The sequence below is a fragment of the Momordica charantia genome, assembly GCF_013281855.1.
Source record: "Momordica charantia cultivar OHB3-1 chromosome 6 unlocalized genomic scaffold, Mcharantia_2.0 BLBB01000006.1, whole genome shotgun sequence".
Taxonomy (NCBI): domain Eukaryota; kingdom Viridiplantae; phylum Streptophyta; class Magnoliopsida; order Cucurbitales; family Cucurbitaceae; genus Momordica; species Momordica charantia.
The window spans coordinates 25,002,626-25,026,058 of NW_028275164.1; the positions used below are offsets into that span (position 1 = coordinate 25,002,626).

A 23,433-nucleotide genomic window follows, 5' to 3' on the forward strand; every position below is an offset into this window, starting at 1 on the left:
AAATGGAACACGCATGGCCGAGCCATTGCGGAGTAGCAAATTCACATTCACTCACGACCCTTGGAACTCTTGTAGAGACGCAAATGATTTACTCCAATTTCTTGCTTTCTATCGTATATATATCCAACGCCGACGCTCTCCTCGATTTCCATGTCTTCAGGTTTGCATTCTCTGCCGCATCGCTGTTCAAAGTTTCTGATTCATCTCCGATCGCCGTCTTCTTCATTGATCACTCTCTTTTGCGCGAGCTTTTGCAGTTCGTAGATTGGTGATGGCGGCTGCCTCTAACTCTGTGTCGCTGAAGCACGGGCTCTCTCTGTGGTGCCCCAACTCTGGTCCTCTTCGCGGACCTCACCGGCCTTCCTCGGTTGCCTTCAGAGGCTTCCGGAGAAGCTACGTTGCTGCCTCCACGGCTTTCGCCAACGAGAATAGAGAGTCAGTGCTTTCATTTAATTTTGTCCAGATTTGTGTTGGATCGTGCGAAGGAAGTTTGGGTTGGAGGATGAATTTTTGTGGTTTTTGTGTTGGTTCTTGAAGGTTTGTGATTGTTGGTGGCGGCAATGCTGCTGGTTATGCGGCTCGTACTTTTGTTGAGCACGGTATGGCCGATGGACGGCTTTGTATAGTATCTAAAGAGGTGATTCGGTTTCATATGTTCTTGATCGCATATATTTTAAAATGTTGACCATGAAGACATTGAATTAGCTTGTTTTCCGCTTTGAACTGTGAACTTAACTTATTCTTGCGACTGATATTTTTATTGCAGGCATTTGCGCCATACGAGCGTCCGGCTCTCACAAAAGGTTACTTGTTTCCTCTCGATAAGAAACCAGCTCGCCTGCCTGTAAGATATAATTGCTCTCGAAGATTACTGTTTAAATTTGCCGTCAATCTTCTGAACCTGATTTTCCATTTCTTTGTTCGTATATTCTAAGCTTGGCCATTTAGTGAACTCTGGAATTTGTTAAGGACCGATAGTCAATCGGAATTGTACACTATCGCCTTTTGCTTATATAGTTTAAATCCAATCTTCTTGCTGGCCCTTTGTTGTGGTGAAGTACATTTGATTTTACTTTTCTTATAGGGGTTTCATACTTGTGTTGGATCTGGTGGGGAAAGACAAACTCCGGAATGGTACAAGGATAAAGGTATTGAGGTAAATGTCATTTTTTGTGTTCTGTTTACGTGAAGTACTTTTCAAGTAAATATTTTGAAGCTTCTGTTATAATTTTTACAGAAAATATGGAACACTAGATTTTGATGTTGCCACCATATTATTAAGATATCATAGAGTATGATCGTGTGTTGTCTTCAAATGTTTAAGGTCATTCTCGACTTCTGTTGCTTTTATGTTTCCATGTATATTATTCTCATGCCAGATGTGAAATTTGGCGGTCGCCAAAATAGTCATTATAAAATGATCTGTAGCTAATTGTACGCATGGACATATAGATACCAGAAAATGCTATACTTGCATATGATGAGCGTGTATTTTATTGTTCATAATATGCAATACGAGGTTTTGATTAATCTTCTCCATGTTGTAAGGCTTGCAATTAAATGTTTTCATTTTCTTTTTAGATTTGGTTCCATGCTTTGTCCATTGTGTAGTAAAACTGCTTTGAATATCCCTTGTTATTCACCTTTCAGACGTTTTATCAAGATCAAGTTACGGGTATTGACATAGAAAACCAAACCCTGAATACTACTTCAGGAAAACTGCTCAAGTATGGATCCCTTCTAATAGCAACAGGATGTACAGCCTCGAGGTGCTGCTATTCTATCTTTTTCCACCAGTTCCCTTTAAGAATATACTGTTCTTGATAGGTGCCATTGCACTAAAACTCTAATATCTCTTCTCTCTTATTGTCAGATTTCCAGATAGGATTGGTGGCGGACTACCAGGTGTTCACTACATCCGAGATGTTGCAGATGCAGATTCACTTATATCGTCATTGGTATTTCACTAGTTTTGTGTCTTGCGTGCAATCCAGATTCACTTATATTTTTCTAACCTGTGTGAATTCTTTTTTTCCAGAAGTTACATTGTACTTTTTGCAACACCAATTGATTTCCATTTCCTTTCCAGGAGAAAGCACAAAAGGTCGTGGTTGTTGGTGGTGGTTATATTGGTATGGAAGTTGCTGCGGCAGCTGTTGGTTGGAAACTGGATACAACGGTATGGATGCCTACTATGTTGCTTGTATTTTGTTCACTTCACTAACTAATTCTCTGGGAGAAATTTTGAAATTTATGTTCACCTAATGGCTAATTTAATCTTCCTGTTCTTGTACCATCCTTTCATTTAATTGAAGTGATAAGACATAGAGAGCTATTTTGTTTCGAAACAGATAGTGATTACTATTTGTTTTATTCTTATGGTTTGTTTGGTTCGAGGTCTCATGTGATGTCCATGAAACTAAGAACCTAAAATTGAGTTGGTGTGACAATATTTGTTTGTGTATATACACAAGAATCTTGAACTGAAATAGTTGCAATTTAAGATACAATACTATTTTTGCATTGAAGATCATTTGATCATTGATAAGTTCATTACCTATTGTAATAATAAACAATAAAAATAACCTGAACTTTTGTATAAAATAAAATTATGTATGTATGTCTTGTGTGCGCCAAAATTTCCAAAAATTCCTATTGTTGGTGGGAAAGTGGTAAGAAGTAGATGAAAGATATAATAGTACGGAAAAAAGGAAAAAATTAACCTCGAGCACTCCTGGGCATGTGGATATTCAGAAGACCCTTGCATTTTGAGTCATAAAATAACCATATGTAAGCACTGATCCCCTAAGCACAGTTCCTGGATGCGTAGGCATCTGTTTCTAGGGAAGTGGAGGCAGAACCTTGAGATGAATTAGGATTGCTGAAATCCATATATATTCCCGTTCTAGAAACTGGGCAGGCAAATGGCTCTTAATGCTTTTTGTATTTGTTTTTTTCAAATAGACTAATGACTATCCGACATTATATAATTTTCCTTTTGGAAAACCTTGAACAAAATTTTGAATTATTTCCATAAGATATGTTAAATGGTGCTACAAATTATTCAAATTTGTGCTTTGTGTCATTTGGTTTGCAATTGTGATAAATTATTAATATTTGTTGCTTCATAGTTAATTTCAATTTTTAATTGTTAAATCCTACATTGCCGTACCCTTTGTCTATGACTCAAAAGTACTCAGGTGATCATAGAGGACCATGCACGATCTTGATTTTAAATTTGTGGAACTTTCCCAGTTGTATTATTTGGGAGCATGCTGACTGTAAAGTTTTCGGTTGACAGAACAATTTTATTTAGCCCTTTCCTAGTTCCTTGTTTGGAACCAACAAAAAACTTAAATTCTATCTAGTTATCTTCCTTACCCTTTTTGTGTACGTGTTTTAATATATCATTGGGACAATATAAGTTAGCTTGGGGAATTTGGGAAAAAAAAGTGATGGCTAGCATATAATTGCTTTTCACCACTTTTCAATCAGCACAATCAGCTTGCACAGTTTATCTGAGACCAGTACTGCTCTAGTAAAGCCAGCTAACTGTATTCAACGAGTCTATAGCCTTGGACGACAGGCCTGGGTAATCTTTGAAATTTCATCGTGATAGAGATAGATCATTGCAATTGTTGGCTAGCCTAGTTTTTCATTGATATTTTGTGTTTTACCGTCAATACTGTAGCTATGCTGGGATTTGAAATGTTGAGCACTATGTAATCCTAAAACTAGCATATTCTGCAGTTTAGTCAAAATGATCACATAATTAACTTTGCCAAATTGTAAATAAGATAAGGAAACTATATTAAGTGGAACTGTGGATGAGTGCTCCCTGATGGGTAATATATGTTTGTTGTTTATTTTATTTTTTTTATTTATTTCTCATAATTTAATCATCGTTCTGTATTTGTGGGTTCAAATTTTTAATTCTTTTGTCTTTAACTCCTTTCCCCCTGCTTTTGAAACGCTGTAGGTCATATTTCCTGAGGACCATCTGTTACAAAGACTTTTTACACCTTCACTGGCCAGAAAATACGAGGAATTTTACCAGGAGAATGGTGTCAAATTCTTAAAGGTTTCTCTCTCATATGTGATAATACTGCTACTGCTATGAAAATTTTGAATATTTGATAGTCATCATTGCTATCTTTCACCATTGATCAGGGGGCCTCCATAAAACATTTGGAAGCTGGTGCAAATGGTTGTGTCACTTCTGTTAAACTTGAGGATGGATCCTCCATAGAAGCAGACACGGTATTATTTTTTGTTATATTTCTTTCTTAATTGTCTACTCCAAACTTCGAGTGGGAATAGCCTGACACTCTTTACCTGTCACTTGCTATGAATCCCAAACTGTAGACATTTACCTTCAAGCAAAATCCCAAAATCAATCCATTTTCTCATGGTCTGATTAGAAGAGAGAGGTTTTTACCTGAGTAGGATGGGAACAAAGCCATATACACAACACAATTCGAGCAAATGAAAATCCAACTATGATGGAACGATTTTCACATTATTGGGACTTTTTCCCATCGTTTCTAGTGATGAGTAGGCTATTCACACAAAATACTTGAGTGGAATGTCTTTCAATGTTCACGTGTTTGATAAATACAGAAAATTCGGTTGTACAACATTTTACTGCACATGTCAATTAGGAAAACCCGGTGCATTGATATTTTCTTATTTCATTTATCATTTTTCCAGGTAGTAATCGGCATTGGTGCAAAGCCTGCTGTTGGTCCGTTTGAGCGAGTAGGGTTAAATAGCAGTGTTGGTGGTATACAGGTAAACTAGTGTAATGTGAAGGAAATTCTTCATTATTTTTACTTAAGAAATGACGCTTTTTTGTAGTCTTAAATTATTGATATTGTACTCCGACAAAAGTTTTCCATAGTAGAGTTGAGGAGAAGTTTAATTGTTTCACATGCCTTTAATGAAAAACATTACTTGAGGATAAACTAGTCTTTGGAGCAATCAAGCCAGAACTAATCATCCAAACTAATTACCGAATTGAAAATGTCATAGATGTTCGTTATTGTGTATGTGTTTGACAATTGACATATACATGTTCTTGCCTACTCTATTTGGATAGAGTTGGGATTATTATTTTTCCTTTTCTATATGAGAGAATTCCATTAACACGTCTCTCTGTAGGCCAATAGGGGCAGGACAGGAACCTTACTTTGGTTTCTGTATCACCATCAGCATTATTCATAGTGCACTTTTGCGAGGTTATGAAAACTTTCCAGAATTTAATTGCCACTAAGTGTCACTTCAGTTTCAAATCATAATTTGTTTTTTTTTAAAACCTTACTCTAACAGGATCTGTTCGGTAGGTTCCACAACTGTCCTTGAGTTTGAAAAAATCATAATTTGTTTTTTGAATCATTAAAATATCCAAGGAAATGACTTCTATTACAAGTAGAAAGAGGCTAAGCTATACACTTTTGACCTAGGTTGATGGCCTGTTCAGAACAAAGATACCAGGAATTTTTGCAGTTGGAGATGTGGCAGCATTCCCATTAAAGGTATCTTTCCTTAAGTACCTTTGTTCTTCGATCCCATTTTCAACTGGATAATGATTGGGATTTGAATAAAACAGCTGTATGACCGTGTAGCTCGGGTTGAACACGTGGATCATGCTCGTCGATCAGCTCAGCATTGTGTCAAAGCTTTATTAACTGCTCAAACTCAAACGTAAGTTGGACTACTTTCTTTGAGACTGGCATTTGAATCTTAAACAATCTCTTTTATTCATTATCCACTCGAAGGAACAGCATACTTATCCTTTACACTACTACCAGATACGATTATCTTCCATACTTCTACTCAAGGGTGTTTGAATATGAAGGAAGCCCTAGGAAAATATGGTGGCAATTTTTCGGGGATAATGGTGAGAAGCTTTTCTTCCCCCAAAATTGTATGAAGTTCTCTTTCCTAAATCATCATGTCTTCTGACTCTAATCGTTTCCCTTCACAGTTGGTGAGACAGTTGAAATTGGGAACTTCGATCCCAAAATTGCTACTTTCTGGATTCATTCTGGTAAATATAGCACATCCATTCTACCTCTATAGCTTTTAACATCATGTAGATGACAAGGTTACTCTATCTGCTGCACAGGTAAATTAAAAGGGGTTCTTCTTGAAAGCGGAAGTCCTGAGGTAATTTCACAAACTTCTAGTAACTATTTGGTCTAAGTCCAATCAGTCCCAGATAATTGTTTGTTTTTTTTTTCTTTTTATTGAGGGAAATGAAATAATATAGAAAATTACAAAGAAAAAAAAGAAAGAAAAAGAAAACAGCCCTCTATACAATGTATAGGAGCTTTAATATAAAAGAATAACACTTAACCGATAATTACAAAATTCTTTAGAAGCCTTCCCGGAGAATTGCTTTCATGCATAGCAGATACTAAACAATACAAATCTGTTACTGTTTATCTTATTATTATTGTTTTAGTAAAACGTGTGGGGTGGAGATTCAAACTCTGAATCTCATGATTGGATACATACATATGTCTTGCTTCGCTATGTTAGCTATGCTTGTGGTTCGCTTGTTTAACTGATTATTAGTAAAACTAATGTTTGAAGTTATATTTTCATGGTAGGAATTTGAACTTCTTCCCAAACTGGCAAGGTTGCAGCCTTTGGTTGATAAGGCTAAACTTCAAAGTGCGTCTTCAGTTGAGGAAGCGCTGGATATTGCCCGAGCATCCTTACAGCAGGTTGGAGTTGCAGTTTAATTTATAATGAAATGTTTGACCTTTGCAGTTCAATCAGTAATAAAAGATTTTCGGTTGTTGAATTTTCTCAGCTATTTGGTTATTATTCTCATTCCTTCAGGACACTATTTTTCTTATCATATGGTTTCATTAAGGTGCCCTTAAATTTAGATCGAAGTTGCGATATTTACTTTTAAACTTCAAAAAGTGTTGAAAAAAATTTACTTTATAAGTTTTTAATTTTGAACAGTCATTGAAAAAGGTATTCTTAGGAGCATTTAATGAATTATGGACATATCTTTGTTACAAAATTGATAGAACTTTAGAGAAAACTAAAAAGGATATTAGCGAGTGAGTTAGTAAAAATTGTACATTATTTGAAATTAATTTTATGAGAAGTTTGATTTGATTGAAATTTGTGAGCTTTTTTAGATTTTTACTTGGCTTATTGTTAAAATTAGTGGGTGAAACAATTGATATTAGAAAGGCGTAACTTTTATTGATATTGAAAATCTAGAGTGAAGATTGATACGATAATAAAAATTGATTTCTTTTTCCAGTTTTTTCTACTAAAACCGAAATATCAAATTAAGGATAAAAAAGAAATTAATGCTGAACTGAAATTGTCTTTTTTTTTTCTTAATTTGACCGACCCAAACAAAAATGACGGAAACTAACAAATGTGATAAAAATCGTATTGATGCTATAGAGACAACAAACTTTATTAGAATTAAACCCAGGAACTAAAGTTTTATACTTCAGAAAATCGAATCGATCGAGAAAAGTTATTCAAATTAATGGAATAAACTATTAATTTATATTTTTGGTTGAAATGTTCTCTACCACACATGTCAGTACTAAAGCAAAATTAATGGAATTAACTTGATTTTATTTTTTTTGCTCTCGTCTTGACGATGAGTGCTTCGACCCGTAGTTATAATAATTTAGGTTCATGGTGCATGAGGTCAAAAAGATTGAGTTGGAGTAATTTACATATGGTTGGGAGGATTATGATTTCTAAAATTAGTAAATAGTATAAAAAATGGTATAAGCCTAAACTTATAATATATGTTGATGTACGACCTGGGAGGTCGGGATGGGTACTTAGAGTGTTCTTCATGGGTATCTGCAAAATAGGTAGGCCACTCCAACACCCAAGTCAGTAATAATTTGAGTTGGATTTATCCCTGCCTTGGAGCAATTGGGTCCGACCTCTGATCCTACGACAGTTTGCCCTTCAATATTGAACTATCGATGGAACTCGCATGACGTCAAAGCTTGTCCCTTAGGAGCTTGGCCTATGGATGAGCTTAATAGCTATTATGTAGATGAGCTCAAGAGCTCTTCCTGGATGGACTTAGGATCTTCCGGATGAGTTTAGAAGCTATTCTGTAGATGAGCTTAGGAACTATTCCATAAATGAGCTTAAGATCTCTTACTAGATGGACTTAGCTATCTTACGTAGATGAGTTTAAGAACTACTTTGTAGATGTGCTTTAAGAGCTCTTTTTACATGGACAGGATATCTTCCGTAGATGAGCTTAGGGGCTTTTCCGTAGATGAGCTTAAGAGCTCTTCCTAGATGGACAAAAGCTTGGCCGTAGATGAGCTAATGAGGTTGGCCGTATATGATCTCACCATGTGGTAGGTCATATTTTCCATCAACAATATAAATATTTCTTTCTTTCTTTAGTACATTATAGTGGTGTGGAGATTCAAAATAACGATATTTTGATTAGAAATAGATGTCTTAATGTGTTGAGTTAGGTTCGATTTGACAAATTCATGTAGTTTGTAGAATCAATAAACTCGCAGCAACTCGTAAAATTAACAAACTCGTAACTTTGGGACTTGGTTTCTCTACTATCTTGTTTATCATAATGTCCTTTTAAATTTTAAAATCTTCATGCCATTGCCAACTATGGGTCTAATTTAAAAAATAATAAAATTGTATAGGTTTGAGAAAGCCTCCTCACCCATGATTTGATGAACAAATCGTTATAAAATAGTTTTAAATTATCCTTAAAATGGTTTACTAACAATTAATGAACTCGAGTGCTTGAAAGTTATCAATCACCTTTTTTTTCTAGCTAAATATTATATGGAGGTGGAGATTTGAATCTCATTACATATATTTTAACCAATTAAATTATAGGTTAAAATATTTTGTCTATATACTTTCGACTTTGGGTCATATTGATCTATTTTGATTCATGTATTTTGAAAAAATTTATTTTAGTCTCTGTACTTTTAAAAATAGTTTATTTTAATATTAATCCTCAATAACAGATTTGGTGATGTGTCACTTTTCTTAAAAGGACTAAGAGCCTACGTGGAAAATTTTCCACTTAGGCTCTTAGTCCTTTTAAGAAAAATGTCACAGGATCAAATATGTTACTTATTAACAGTAGGGACCAAAATAAACTGTTTTAAAAAATACAACGGCTAAAATGAATATTTTAATAGTACTAGATCAAAATGAATCAAAAAATGATTAAAAGAATATTTTAACCAAAATTATAAATAAGTCGGTTGTGAATCTCCCACCTAACTTACTCCCTCCAAATTATATGAATGATTGGAACAATGAATTTGTCAAATTCTAAAAATTAGAATAAGATCTTGGAAAGAAAGAAAAAGAAAAAAAAGATCCAAAAGAATATTTCAAATCCATCATTTAACTTTCTAAAAAGATGTAAAAATGAATTAAAAAGAAAAAAGGGAAGAAGTTTCGAACCAGTCTCTGAAGATCTTTTCCTTTTTCCCTTTTGTTTTTTTTTCCGGTCTTTCTGGTTCTAAGTCGTTTTTATTTTAATTGGAAAATTCAAAGTCAAAGTCAACATGAAAGTCTATGTACCCCCCAATCAAGTTCAAATTAAATTAAATTAAAAACGTCTCGAAGCTATTGATGGAGCAGACGCGTCAGCCATCAATGCGGCTCGATCTGTTCACACTCTAATTCCATACCAAATCTTTTATTATTTTAACATTTTATTTCCACAATTTACTCTAAATTCCGTGAAGTTACTCTCGAGTGAAAGACCTAAATAATTAAGTTGATTTTGTATTTAAGTTGCTGAGAGTCCAACCTCATGGACTATATATCTAGTCCATTGTTAAAATTTTAATTAATGTTTCAGGGAACACTAATTATATTCTTTAAGAATTACATATATAGGGCTAACTTCGAGAAATTATAATAGCTTAAAAAAAATATATTAGATATAAATTAAAAGTTAAGTGTATTTTTTTTTTAATATAAAAGATGAAATCTATACGAATTTGAAAGTCTTATTAAGCAAAAAACACTTAGGATTCTGGTAAGATATCATTGGAGGTAACAATAATATATAATCTTTAGAATAGAAAAATAAACTAATTTTTTTCATTATTACAAGAGTATCTATTCCTACGGTTCACAAATCGACGTGTGATATATTATTTTAACTTTTATCCATAGATCCACATTATTTTTAAATAATATTTATTGAGTAGTAGAAAATGTCATAAAGCAAATGGAACCTATACTGAGTTAGAGTGCTCAATTTTCTGAATTTCGTGCTGGAACAACATCCACGTGGAAAACAATTGGGAGAAGTATCATAGTTTGAAAATTAAGAGCCACCTCAGCATGAAACTCTATAAATTAAAACACTCTCGGTTTCTGCTTCTCTATCTTCCATAGCTCCTTCTCTCTGCTTTCAACCCATTTTATTTCTCTCTCTTTCTCCTCTTCTTCACAACTCCCTCTAATTCTTCCTAAATCTTAGCCTTCTTTAGTAAAAAAAATAAAAAATAAAAAAAATGATGGTAATTAATTAAATTTCTCTCACAATCTCTCTTCAAGTTCTTCAGGTGGGGTTTTTTTTTTCTTATTTAATCTGTAGAAAGTTGTGCTGAAAGTGGAAATAATTAGCGATGAAAAGACAAAGAAAAAGGTGTTCAGAGCGATTGCTGGCCTTTTTGGTAAGATCAACCACCTCCTCCGTCTTTTCAAATGAATTTTGTTAATTTTATTATTGGGTTATTCGAGATTTTCAATGGTACCAATTCCATCCAAATGCTGTTTTTACAGAAAAACTTTTCAATCAGAAGGGTGGCAAGATTATATATATTTCATAGAATTTTAAAATGAATTATTTATTTGACCCGTCATATTTAATTTCTCGTAAAAGTCTAACTCAGTATCAGTAAACTTTTTTTATTTCCTTTTCATATTTCAATAAAAACTTAAATAAAGAAATTTAATTATTGTTCTAAAAAATTTTAAATCAATCACGAAATTTAAATTCATCCAAACAAAAAGCTAATTAAAACTACAAAAGTGTCTCAGACACAAAATTCTATTAATTTTAAAAAGCTATTATACAAAACTTTTGTGAAAACAGAGATTTTAAAAGTTTAGTAATGAAAAGAAAACATTGATGAGATGTGTGGTTTTTGGTAAAAACTTGCAGGCATTGCCTCCATGGCAGCGGACACCAAAGAGAATAAAATAATAGTGATTGGAAGCGCAGACCCAGTTGCCATAGTTGGCAAAGTGAGAAAGGTTTGGCCCTCAGCTAAACTTTTCAGCGTCGGGCCAGAGAAAGAAGAGCCTAAGAAAGACGAGTCGAAACCCGAAACTCGATTCCAGCCTATTGATTGGGCTAAGGCTTGGACACCCTTCCATTTTTAACTCCATGCACACGAGTGCATCAGTCTCTAAATCACATACTTTATATTGTTGTATCGGTCATATACGTTAATTATATAAATGATATATCAATAATATTATTTATATTGACATTTTGAGCTGCCTACACACACAAACAAGTTCTTTTTAAATGAAATTATAGTTTTTTTTTTTTTGTTTCTTGCTTTTATGACCTAGGAGTGTACATGATCGGTTTTCAATGGATCGAAATCGACCCAATTAACGTTTCAGTCATATGGTAGTGAATTCATTCTCGGACCTTGTACACATCGCCTGTCACACTATGGAAGTTGGTCATATCTGAAATCGTTACCTTTTTGAAGATAGGACTAGTGGTTGGAAGTGATCAGTCGTAACATCCTTTTGAGGGAGAGTTAATGCTTGTTGAGTATTTTTGTTTGACACTACTACACACCCAAGAAGAAGTGAACTACGAATCGGTTATCATAGTCATTTTTTTATAAGCGAGGTGATTAGAATATTGATAATAAATTCATTCTACTAATCATTTATTATTATTATTATTATTAATTTAGTTATAGATAGTAATAAAGATATTAGGTGTGTAGGATAGATCAAGGACTATTTTTAGATAGATTTAAAAAGGAAAAAAAAAACAACAACAAAACATAATTTTAAAATACGAAATAAAACTTCTATCCTTTTCTATTATCCTCCCACTTTCCTTTTTTGTTTTTATCAATCTAGTAAAAAAAATTCGTACTTCTCAATTATAACACGTTCACAGTCAATTTAACTTTTTTGAATTCTTTATTAGGTAGTAGATAACAAAAACAAAGACTAAAGATTATGAAAAAAAAAGAGAGGAACGTGTGTGGAATTCATTCAGGTCTTCCCGTACGAAAAGGAATCAACAAAAAAAATAATAAATAAATAAATATATATATATATATATATATATATATAAAGAGAATTTTTGAAGGTTAAATGGGTAATTGAAGCAGCACTATATAATACTTTTATTTTTTGGAAAGAGAGCTTCTTTTCACTAAATTAATTAATTGATTAAATTTTAATTGGGTTAATAGATTTTGAGTTCACCTTTCTCCTTTTTCTATTAGAAGATGGAACTACTGTTTACAACATTACATCATTAGTACTTAGTAGTATTTTTCAATAAAATAAATAATGATTTGTTTTGATAACTTCCTTTAATGAATAAAAATTTATTTATATCATTTTTCCTTAAAAGGTGATCTGAATTCCAAAAGGATTATTTTTATTATTGTTATTTAGAAACTCTTTAAAAAATGAAACGTTGTTTTCGAAAGTTTTTCTTTTTTTAAATTTATCAATATTTTAAAAATAATATTTGAAAACATAAAACAATAAAAAGACTTGCATTTGGGTAAGCCAAATTATAAAATACTAAATAAAACCTTATGGGTTAATAAACTCATTTCCATAAATAAATAAAAATAATATATATCATTTTCATCCAAGCATTTTATTTATTTCCCATTTATAAAAAAGAGAGAATCACTATATCACCTTTTTTGGCACAATCACAATCTATATATATATAACAATAAGAAAAATTGATTTAGATGAGATTTAGCTTGCAAATATCAAAACGATATACATCTTTGATATATTTGACTACGGATATATGTATGTGATTTACATCTGATATATTATTGCTATCTGATATACTTGCATGTGATATACATCTGATATACTACTGATATAAGTGAAAATTTTTGTTATATTTGAAAATTTTAAAAACGGGTGTTATATTTTGAAATATGTAAAAGATTTTTGCTAACCATTACAATTTTTCTTTTTTAGTACAATATGTAGAGTGAGAGATCGAACTCACATTCTTAATTAAACATACATAATTCGAACCATACTCGAGCTCGAGAGTTAGAATTTGAAAATTCATTTCATAGCAAAAGCTATTCTTTGCAAAAAAAAAAAAAATGTGTTGAGTAGGGACAATGGAGAGGACTTTGTGTTGGTTTGACGTAGACTAAGACTTGGTCCCTCCAACATGTTGAATCCAAAGCGTAGCTTCCAAGGAAACTCATAAGCACCATTCGTTTGCCTTTCCCTTCTCTCACTATTTAAGCCATTCCCTTCAATTTCATTCCACAAACCAATCTCAATCTTCTGAATCTTCATCTTATCTCTCTATTCCCCTTCACTCCCAATCTCAAATAGCCATTGGAATTCCCAGACCCAATTCAAAATGAGCGTGAGTTTCTGTTTCCCTACACTCTGTTTTCTTGCTTCACTTATTTCCTCTGTTTCACTAACATGGGGCTGCTTCTTTTCTGCAGAAAGTGGTGATGAAACTTGACTTGCACGATGACAGAGAAAAGAAGAAGGCCCTCAAGGCAGTTTCTGGACTTACAGGTAATCCAGAACTCCCGGGACCTGATACGGAAAAATGATTGAATTTACTGTGACCATCAACTTAAATTTTTTAATGTGACCTGCAGGAGTTGAATCCGTCGCGATGGAGATGAAGGACAAGAAGCTGACAGTAATTGGGAGTGTCGACCCGGTTAATGTGGCTGCTAAGATACGGAAGCATTGGCCCGGCGCCGAAATACTCAGCTTCGGGCCGGCGAAGGAGGAGAAGAAGCCGGAGGCAAAGAAAGAACCGGAGAAGCCAAAGATCACAACTGAGCAGCAGCTACAACAGATACTTATGCAGATGGGGCATCCTCATTGGCATCCTGCTAATTACCATGTCTTGAGTGTAGAAGAGAATCCCAATTCTTGTGTCATATGTTGAATGAATTTGGATCAATAATTTTGAGTTTTGAGAAACTTTGTTGGAATGTTTTCATTTTGGAGTAAATATGTCAATTTCAGCCTTCCCTCCACTGATTTCCTATACTTATCAAGGGTGTGTTCGAGAGTAATTCTTAGATAATTAAAATAACTTTTTGTCATCGTCAAAATCACATTCCATTGACAAATTAAAAAATTGATTTTAGGAAAGTTTAAAATCATTTAAATTGATGGGTAAGGTATCACGATAATTTTGAAAATTCAATTATACTTCAATCTCTTTTTTTCAAAATCATTCATCCCACCATCGTTCCTAGACATATCCTCAATGTGTTTGGCTATGTATGCAAACAAGGAAAAATAATGTGAATAAGTTTAGGACAATATTCGAATTGCTCCAAAGTCTCACGTAGCCTGAGGACAATTATTTTTATTCGTGTGTGACTTTTTGAGTGAAATTAAAAATGAAACATGTTGGACAATCCAATATTATTGTATGACTAATTCATTTTTAGAACACCCATCTTAAATGGGCATAACAAGATGGAGAAAGTGAGAGGGAGGGAGGAAATGTAAACAGAGAAGATAGGCTAAATATATCTGTCTCTAATATTTGGATAAATCATTAGTTATATTTTTATTATTCAATTCATAGATTATTTTTTGTTTTAATTAACTTACAGTAAGCTTTTTTTGCTATTACAAGAATTTTTCTGAACTTTGTCCTTTGTATCGAAAATGTATCTATCATTTCAAAAGTTTCAATAATACTTTCAACCTTTTATAAAGGTTTCAGAAATATCTTTTTAGTCACATCTGTCAATATTTTGAATTGAAAGTTGACATGACAGAATCTAAAATGATATAAAATTAACGTGGAAGCTCTTACTCATCAAACCCAACTACCAATGGTACGTGAGTCTCAACATCAAGAACCCTATTCGATTTCCTCTAATGGGTCTGCTTTCTTTCACTGTTTTCTGACTTCTTCTGGCCAGGTACTGAGTTAATTTCGTGTTGGGTTTACAAAGAGTGCAAACAAATTCTCACATTGATCAGGGAAGGGAATGATCCATAGTATATAGATGAAAACAATTATCTTCATTGGTATGAGACATTTTTAGTGAAACCAAAAGCAAAGCTGCAAGAGTTAGGCCCAAAACAGACAGTATCGTAATATTGTAGAGATATTTGGAGTATTGGGTACCCATTATCCTTAATATTCCAACTTTATTTTACTAATTGAATCGATCTTGTGTGCATAAATTGTTCTTGACACTAAGTCAATCTTCCTTGAGCCAATCTTCATTGCTGCGCTCATGTCTATAGTGTACAAGAAGACTCTAATTATTGTGTCATTTGTTGAATGGAATGGATCAATTGTCTCGAGAAGAGTATATGAAACTTGGAATGGATCAGTTGTCTCGAGAAGAGTATATGAAACTTGTTGGAATGTTTTCGCTTCTGGGGCAAATCAGTTCATTCTCAAACTTTCCTCTCCCATTTCCACCATCGATTTGCCATCATAACTATTCTCTCTCTCAATAACTAAAAACCTTGTAATAATCAAACAACCTTGAACATGATCCAAACCAGCAAGAATAACTAGGAGGAACACATTCTAATTACTCTTTTCCCTCTCCCTCTGCTTCAGCTCCCCTGTGAGTAATGATCGGACGAAACAAGGCCATTTTTCTGAAAGAGACAGCACGTTTGAGAAAACTTCTTATGACAGAGAGAGAAGATATTGAAAGAAGAATGGAAGGCCATAAGTGATAATTTGCTAACCATTGTTTGGAAACACACTCATATAGTTACAATTCAATGATTGTGAGGACAATTTGGTGGCTGAGTTTGTGACAATTTCACTAGGAGTAAAATCTATATACAACATTAAAATATCGAGCCGAGCTGTCTCTTCTTTGAGCAGACAATCTGCTCTCATTATACAGGACATGACACATCTTTCACAACATAGAATAGATTTTACATTGTTGGAAGAATATGTCCTCCTGAGCTCAATTTGAAGTGTTGGTAGTAGACGCTCTTGGTTGCTTGCTTCCGTGCTCGGGCACCGGATGCTCGGCTGCAGGTCTCTTTGTCCTTGACTGCCATCAGAAAGACCAGGGAAAGTCCACAAGGAATGTGAGTGGTGGTCTCACAAGCTGACCCATGTATTACTTTATATCAAAGCATACCACATACTTTACTAACCTTTTCTCCTGTATGCTGATAAATATGTCGTATAAGTATATTTTTAGCCTCAGTATTTATAACTGCAGTAAGAATCAGTGACACGATATCAAGAACCAAGCTGTTTCCAGATATTACAGCAGAAGGATATGGAAACGAAAGCCAACACTGTAAAATCATATAGCCTTAGCATGGCAATGAAGGCACAATTTATCTTGCTTACCCTGATCTGGTGGTGGAAGAGTCCTACTGTGGGTGGGATGATAGGTTGCAGGAATCATCTTCTACATAAAAATGAAACCGTCTTAGACATTAGCAGAGCAATTCAATCATCAGCTTGTTCATTACAGATATAATTAACTCTTCTTCAGGTTCTTCTTTCACTCTTCTCGCAGCTGGCAATTCCACTTGTATAAATATGTTGCATTACAGTACAGAATTTAAACTGCTTTAAGCTTTGATGAAAGTATTTAGTTGGTCCAGACAAACTCTTCCATTCACATGTTCACCCAATCCTCGGCAAATTAACAAGTGATGGCCATTCAAGTAAAGTGTCCTCATTTGAAACAAATCCAAAGATGGGTGATATATCAAAAGCAAGCATTAGTTTTGTACATACAATCAAAAGGGAAAAATCGGTTCTAACCTGCTTTGATGAAAAAATTGGTGTCCAACTGTCTTATGTCTAATAGGATTTCTCTTCCAAAGAAGGGTTTGACGTTTGGTAGCTTTAGTTAAGATATTAGAATCTTTTCAATCAACAACTTCTCACTAATGTTTGCTAGAGTTGTCGATCCTTATGCATTATCTTAATGTTTTCATCCAAGGCAGGAAGACAAAGGCAAAACACTAAGGTGCCTTCTACGTACGGAGAATTGTTCTTAAAACTTACAACTTTTTATCAAGTATTTGATTGGAGATTTCTTTGTAATTACATTCTAGCTTTACTTTCCCGTGATTGACAAGGTGTGATGTGGTAGCTTTCTAGGGAGGGCCTCCTTGGCCCTTGCCCATAGTTTGTTTCCTCCTTTTGGTTTAATATATTTCGTTTCTTATTAAAAAAAAAAAAAGTATTTCATTGGAGTTTTAAGTGTAACCGTTGAATATGAACTGTATACTACTCAAGAAATCAGAGAAACCAGGAACACAGTGTAACTATTTGCAGTATAAATGAGATCCGTGTCACTGAAATTTGAGGACTTATCATTGTAACATGACCTTTTATCTTGGCTCAATGAACCTACAGACTACATATACTCAACTGAAGAGGCAACTTAAATTGGTTGCAGCTACTCAAGTCCAAATACATGAAGGACTAAAAGCATGTTTAGGCTTCAAAATGATTAGAAACTTGAAGATGAACCTACATATGAGAAGTAAATAGATTCTTTTCGCTGGAAGGTCAGTGACTTGGTGATTGTTCCTGCAGATTCTGCTCCCTTAGTATCACATTATAGTGAATTTGTCTTGCAAGTTAACAGAATCGTTTGTTTCATAGGGCTGACTTTACAAGATTAACAAAACATACCAAAATAGAGTGAGAAGAAGAGAAGGTAAAATTAAAACGAAATCATAATTTGATTTGTCGATTCCAAAAAAAGAAAAAAAGATCATAAAAGTTCCATCTTTGAGTAAGAAACGGAAAATTCATAACATGTAGCACCCACATATCGTCATCAGCATGCAGTATTCTTCATCAAAAGAAAGTGGGAATAATTCCAACCAAACATATAGTGTTTATGTTGAATAAGACAACATAAACATGAAAATGGTAAAGTAGAATGACAGAAAACTAATGAACTTCAATACGTTCTTCCTCGTTCAGGTTTCTGGATCAAACACATCAATTGCAAACTCCATTGTACTCTGCATCTCCTAACTTAGCTAAACTAAGTACACACATATCAAAATTTCAAGAATTTAAGAGTTTCCGAGTCCTAAAACGAGAACAAAATTACGAATCTCACGCTCCCGGGGACTCAATTGTGCCAATAGATCAAAACAGATCAATAATGCCAATGAACACAACCAAAAACTAGCAGAACCCAAACAACAACATAGTAAAGAAGATCACGAGTAGGTTCAATTTCATCACAATTCACACCCCATCTTAACAAAACAGCAACTCCAGCAAATTCCCATTCAATAGAAACGAAACAAACAAAAATCACAAATAGAGGGAAAGCACCAAGGATCAAGTAAATAAATGAAATATTTCTACGATTAAGTAAATCAATTACGAGAGCAGAAACAAAGGGTGTGGTGGTATCGCCATTAATGAGAACTTACAGAAGGAGTTGAAGGATCGGAGGGTCGGAGTTGGCTGAAGTTATGAGGGTCATATGACGGCAGGTCACCGAGCATAGACCCCATGAAAATGCTGCTGAATATGAATTTGGGTGTCCGAAATCTACAGAGGGAGAAATTTGTGGAAAAGAGAGAGAGGGGGAAGAAGAAGAAGAAGAAGAAGAAGAAAGCGGAGAAATGTCGCTTCTAGAAGCGAGTCATTAGGGAGTCACAGCGCCATCGATTTACAACCAGTGGATGCTCAGTGTAACAACTTTATACTCACTACCATGGAGTAACAATTTTAGCTCAAATAATTCTCCAAAACAATTCAATTTATAATTCGATTTGGCAAAATTTTTTTTTTTTTACTTTTTTTAATTACGTTTTGAGCGATGAAACTTTTTTTCTTTAAGAAATTGTTTTTTTTTATATGTGCTAAATAAAGTTAGTTTGAGACTTAAAATTTTAGTCTAGCTAAATCAAATTCTAAATTTGAATAAATTATATATTTGTTTTTTCCTGAGAAACCAAATTTTTTATTGAGACAAATGAAAACAAAAAGATATGAACAGGGGCATAAAAAAAATAGCCCGCAAGGAAAAAACCCTACCAAAGAAAGAGTTCTCCAATCCAAAAGAATAATGTCTATCCGATAATTATTAGGAGACATTAAAATAAATGGTAAAATTAATATAGTCTCAAAATTAAATTAGAAAAATATTTGTGGATGGCAAAATTGTGTCATTGTGGGGAGACCATGTGGAGATGCGAGTAAAACTAAACAACTATACCTCATAGTAACATGGTCGAAAGGTCATACCTTGGTCGATCAGAGGTTAGACACACATGTTACCTTACTCTATAAGCAAGATGCTAATATGGCACCACCTATATAAACCTACCTTGAATAATTCCTTAAATAAAAAGTAAATGACACGTGTCTTATGGTAGGCCATTTGACAATTAGCTGCCCAACGAGAGTCAAGCACTAAATTACTTACAAATCCAACGAAGTAATGATTAATGCTTCAGTTGCTATATATAGGATGTCCCCACTTACGACTGAAGTATGAAAATGTTTTTCCAACTCAGTTCTACTTTACATACACAAAAGTTCTAATCTAACTTAATTATTGAATAATGTTTAAAAAACTACACTGGTTCTAATAGCTATTCTCAGGTTTTCTCTCTCTCTTTCACTCTTTGTTAGTTAGTCCGTAAAGTTTGAACAATAATTTTGTAGAGTGATGAGAATATCCACAACAAAAGGTCAGTAACAACGCACAAAATTCAACAAAGAGATGCATAAAAATAGTAAGTAAACAAATTTCTTAACCTAACCAAACATATATTCAAATCTAACTACAAAATTAAACAATTAAAAAGACGTCCAATGTCTAAACTTAATATAGAAATGTGTCCAATAGTAACAATTGGTGCCTCCACAGGTTCACATCCGATCCAACCTAGTAGTAAGCAATCCGCCAAAAGCAACCAAAATAGTCCTTGGTGAATAGGGTGAAAATTCGATCGGAGCATCCAGCAGTGCAATCCGGTTCTACTTGATTAAGCTCTCTTAGGGTTGGCACATGGTATCAAGAAGCCTAAGTGTTAATATCCAAGATTGACGTTCGGGCCCTCGTGCCGGGAAAATTAAAAAGAAAAAGTCTAAACCTAATTATGAAAGTATCTAACATAGTGATACAAAATAACATTGTCAAAATCTAAAAAAGAAGAGATAAAATTTTTGTTGTTTTTTTGAGGCAATAGAGAGAACTTACAGAATTTAACAACAAAATCAAATAAAATTGAAAAGTGTCCTAAGTCGACACCTAATTGCCTAAATCCCCAAAATATCACATATGGTCATATGAACTATATTACTAAAAAAAATAGATTTCTCTGGTCACTATAATAATATTGTAAATTAGTTTGAAGGTTTTTTTTCCTCCGTGTCCGGACCAACTTACACATACTTCGACTAATTACTTCATAGGACAAGCGTCTGACCCTATTATATTTAGTTGTTAAGAAAACACATGGAAAATTAATTATGATTCTCAACCATCATGAAGTTTGAACTCATTCTCTTTGAATCTTTTTTTTACTTACCTTGGTCTCTTTGAATAAATGAACTAATTCAGGATGGTTATAACCGGTTAAAGGTATGACTTTCACTATTTACAAATTACTTATTTTATGTTACACTCAATTCTTTTAGGTGGCCTTTTATATCTTTGAGTCGAGGTTTTAAATAATATAGAAATGCTGAAATCTCAGTTTTTTGTAAATCTTGATAGATATAACGATAAAATATTGATGTCGATGAATGTTTCTTAAAAAATTATAAAAACAAAAATTCATAACAAGTATTTAAATTAACTAGTAAACAAATTTGCTATTTTAAAAATAAGTCTAAAATTATTAATATTAATATTATATTTTTATTAATGACATTTTTTTTATAACTTATCCATTTATTTATGATATTATGAAAATTTCGTCTATACCAAAATTTAATATCCTAATCTAGTGATTTAAATAAGTTGGGGAGTATTCTTTTAAAAAAATGATAAAGAAACAAAAAAGAAATGATTTTCACATAAAAATTGTAATGATTACTCGGAAGAATTAAAATGTCATCTCAAACACCTTTTAATTTTTCTTCTTCTTAATTATTGTGATCAAAATTTGCATAAATTTTTAATGTTTATTCACTTTTCAAACATACACACATGATGGAATATGGAAGTGCTACCTCCAATGAAGAAAAGAAAAAACATCAGATTACTCTATTGAACTAAGTTTATTTATTTATTTGATGGGGTAAAATTCCAAACTTCAGACTTAAAATCCCATTGACTTTTTAAAATGAGTTAAGCTTTTTGAAAATTTCATTCTCTCACAAAGGTTTGTTTTTATTTTCTCCATCTAAAATGAATCGATTGGACATAACATTATCAAAAAATACTAAGATGTATAGTAAATTGAATAAGATCAAAGACGTTAATCATTTTAAAGTATTTTGTGTAAATAAATCGTGAATATACTTGTAAGATAATAGTGGAGTGACCTAATCATAGACCAGGAGCTTGTGGGATATAGGACAATGTTGTGATGTTGTCATCCTCACAATAGTGTCAACTCCGAATTTAGCGCTCCATGTTCAAGTAAGTTAGTATTGTCCCTAATTTTCTCTGTAATGGTTTGAATATTATTGTTTAATTAATTAGTATTAATAGTTATTTTATTATTTTTAGATATTTACTAAGATTACTTAATAGGTCAAAACCGAGTATAGTTAAAACGGTAATTGTTGTATATCTACCATTAAAATGTTGTAAGTTTGATCTCCTACCTCCACTTGTTGTACTAAAAAAATTTAGTTGCTATTTTTACGAATACCAAAAATAAGGTTTAAGTTCTATCATATGTGTGGTGCCTTTTTTTATCTTATCATAAAACATCACATCAATAACTTTGGCATATAAATGTCATTTTAATTTTCACTCAAATTTTGTAATTAAATTATTAAACAAAAACTTGATCTCGACACATATGGTTAATGTATAGATGTTGAATTAAATTAAATTTTCCCGAGTCTCATGTAAGACAACAAAATGCACCTCGAGGTGCTGCCGAGGAACTGAGGGACCATCTATATTAGGATGAATAAACTACCACTCAATCCAAAAACTTAAACTAATAGATTAAATAAATTTAATTCATATATTTGATATCTAATCTTCTAGAAATTAAAGACTACAGTACAGTACGTTGCCGCATACAATCATTCGAAGAACTTCAAAAGTAGAAGAAGAAACGTTGGTTTCAGAATCTGACTAAATTATTTATCTTTAATGAAGTAACTTTTTTTTTTTTTTTTACAAAAAAGCTATAGTTTTTAATGCAAAATTTAATTAAAAGAAAACAAAATATTTGAAGATCAATAAACTAAAATATTTGAGAGTTTGAAAAACGAAAATAACTACCAAATTTAAGAACTAAATTATACTTACTAAAATGAGCATAGCTGGACATAGATCTCAAATCAAGGGTGTTTCTGAATCTTTTAATATGATCAAATTTATTTTTAATATATTAGAATTTCTCAATTAAATTATTATGTAAAAAATTTATAACCAACGACTAACAAAAATTTGATATATCATTCAATATTTGTTTTATGTAAAGCTTGTGCCAAAACGAATCTAGTTTAGTGGTAATTGAAATATATCTTCAACTAAAAGGTTGTATGAGTTCGATGCCCCACCCCCCACATTTTGTACTAAATAAAAAGATATGTAAAGCTCGTTGTCTGACAAATCAGTGATGCAACCCATCTATCAATATTAATAAAATAAATATTTAATAACAACTATCTTTTAACAAATTTAAAATTTTATTTTATTTATTTTATGAAAGGACTCTTATGGATCTTTTTTTATATTTTAAGAGCTGATAGGAAAGTGGTACAAAATTAAGAACCAAATTGAGAATTATTAAGAAAAAGTTAGATACTAATTGTTATATACATTGGAAAAATTAAAATTTATCCTATGTTATATTTCATCATATTGACATTTAAACTTAGATAAATGTTGTAATATTTATCTAAAATTCTAAAATTTATTGCAATTTTTGTCTTAAGCTTTAAACAAATTGTAAAATTTACCCAATGTATTAAATGAATTATAAAACATATAGAATTGATGAGATTTGAAAGAAACACAACATAAGAAAGGTTTTTAGTTGAAATTTGTG

The 23,433-nt window shown here is 32.7% G+C and overlaps 3 protein-coding genes across 6 annotated transcripts; 2 read left to right on the forward strand and 1 right to left on the reverse strand.

Annotated features, from left to right (window-relative positions):
- MDAR6 (monodehydroascorbate reductase 6) lies at positions 1-6,819 on the forward strand. The gene is made up of 17 exons (XM_022301459.2): positions 1-160; positions 258-435; positions 538-637; positions 767-844; positions 1,085-1,156; positions 1,651-1,769; positions 1,874-1,958; positions 2,090-2,179; positions 3,980-4,081; positions 4,171-4,260; positions 4,711-4,791; positions 5,463-5,534; positions 5,609-5,703; positions 5,811-5,899; positions 5,987-6,049; positions 6,128-6,168; positions 6,615-6,819. The coding sequence occupies exons 1-17, from the start codon at positions 151-153 to the stop codon at positions 6,747-6,749; spliced, it is 1,500 nt and encodes a 499-aa protein (XP_022157151.1). The 5' UTR covers positions 1-150; the 3' UTR covers positions 6,750-6,819.
- A 6,666-nt stretch (positions 6,820-13,485) lies between these two features.
- Positions 13,486-14,279, forward strand: LOC111023948 (heavy metal-associated isoprenylated plant protein 39). Its single transcript, XM_022301474.2, has 3 exons — positions 13,486-13,642; positions 13,728-13,803; positions 13,890-14,279. Exons 1-3 carry the CDS (start codon positions 13,637-13,639, stop codon positions 14,186-14,188), a joined length of 381 nt encoding a protein of 126 aa, XP_022157166.1. The 5' UTR covers positions 13,486-13,636; the 3' UTR covers positions 14,189-14,279.
- Positions 14,280-15,934: 1,655 nt separating this feature from the next.
- Positions 15,935-18,955, reverse strand: LOC111023922 (DET1 complexing ubiquitin ligase). 4 transcript variants are annotated; one of them, XM_088124941.1, is made up of 4 exons: positions 18,670-18,955; positions 16,604-16,661; positions 16,402-16,416; positions 15,935-16,295 (listed from the first exon to the last, which is right to left on the reverse strand). In XM_088124941.1, the coding sequence occupies exons 1-4, from the start codon at positions 18,751-18,753 to the stop codon at positions 16,174-16,176; spliced, it is 279 nt and encodes a 92-aa protein (XP_087981067.1). In that variant the 5' UTR covers positions 18,754-18,955; the 3' UTR covers positions 15,935-16,173. The 4 variants fall into 4 exon arrangements, with proteins under 4 accessions (XP_087981067.1, XP_087981066.1, XP_022157124.1 ...); XM_088124940.1 differs by having other exon boundaries at positions 16,604-16,664; positions 18,670-18,946; XM_022301432.2 differs by having other exon boundaries at positions 16,402-16,463; positions 18,670-18,937.
- Between the last annotated feature and the right edge of the window lie 4,478 nt (positions 18,956-23,433).

Excerpts from the sequence above, each read along its gene's own strand:
- MDAR6 (XM_022301459.2), top strand. Across the intron at positions 4,792-5,462 it reads GCAGTGTTGGTGGTATACAG|GTTGATGGCCTGTTCAGAAC; the intron begins GTAAACTAGTGT and ends CTTTTGACCTAG. Across the intron at positions 5,900-5,986 it reads GCAATTTTTCGGGGATAATG|TTGGTGAGACAGTTGAAATT; the intron begins GTGAGAAGCTTT and ends TTCCCTTCACAG.
- LOC111023948 (XM_022301474.2), top strand. Across the intron at positions 13,804-13,889 it reads GGCAGTTTCTGGACTTACAG|GAGTTGAATCCGTCGCGATG; the intron begins GTAATCCAGAAC and ends TGTGACCTGCAG.
- LOC111023922 (XM_022301431.2), bottom strand. The coding sequence starts at position 18,753 with ATGGGGTCTATGCTCGGTGACCTGCCGTCATATGACCCTCATAACTTC. Across the intron at positions 16,665-18,669 it reads CCGATCCTTCAACTCCTTCT|AAGATGATTCCTGCAACCTA; the intron begins GTAAGTTCTCAT and ends ATTTTTATGTAG. Across the intron at positions 16,296-16,401 it reads ATCAGCATACAGGAGAAAAG|TCAAGGACAAAGAGACCTGC; the intron begins GTTAGTAAAGTA and ends TTCTGATGGCAG.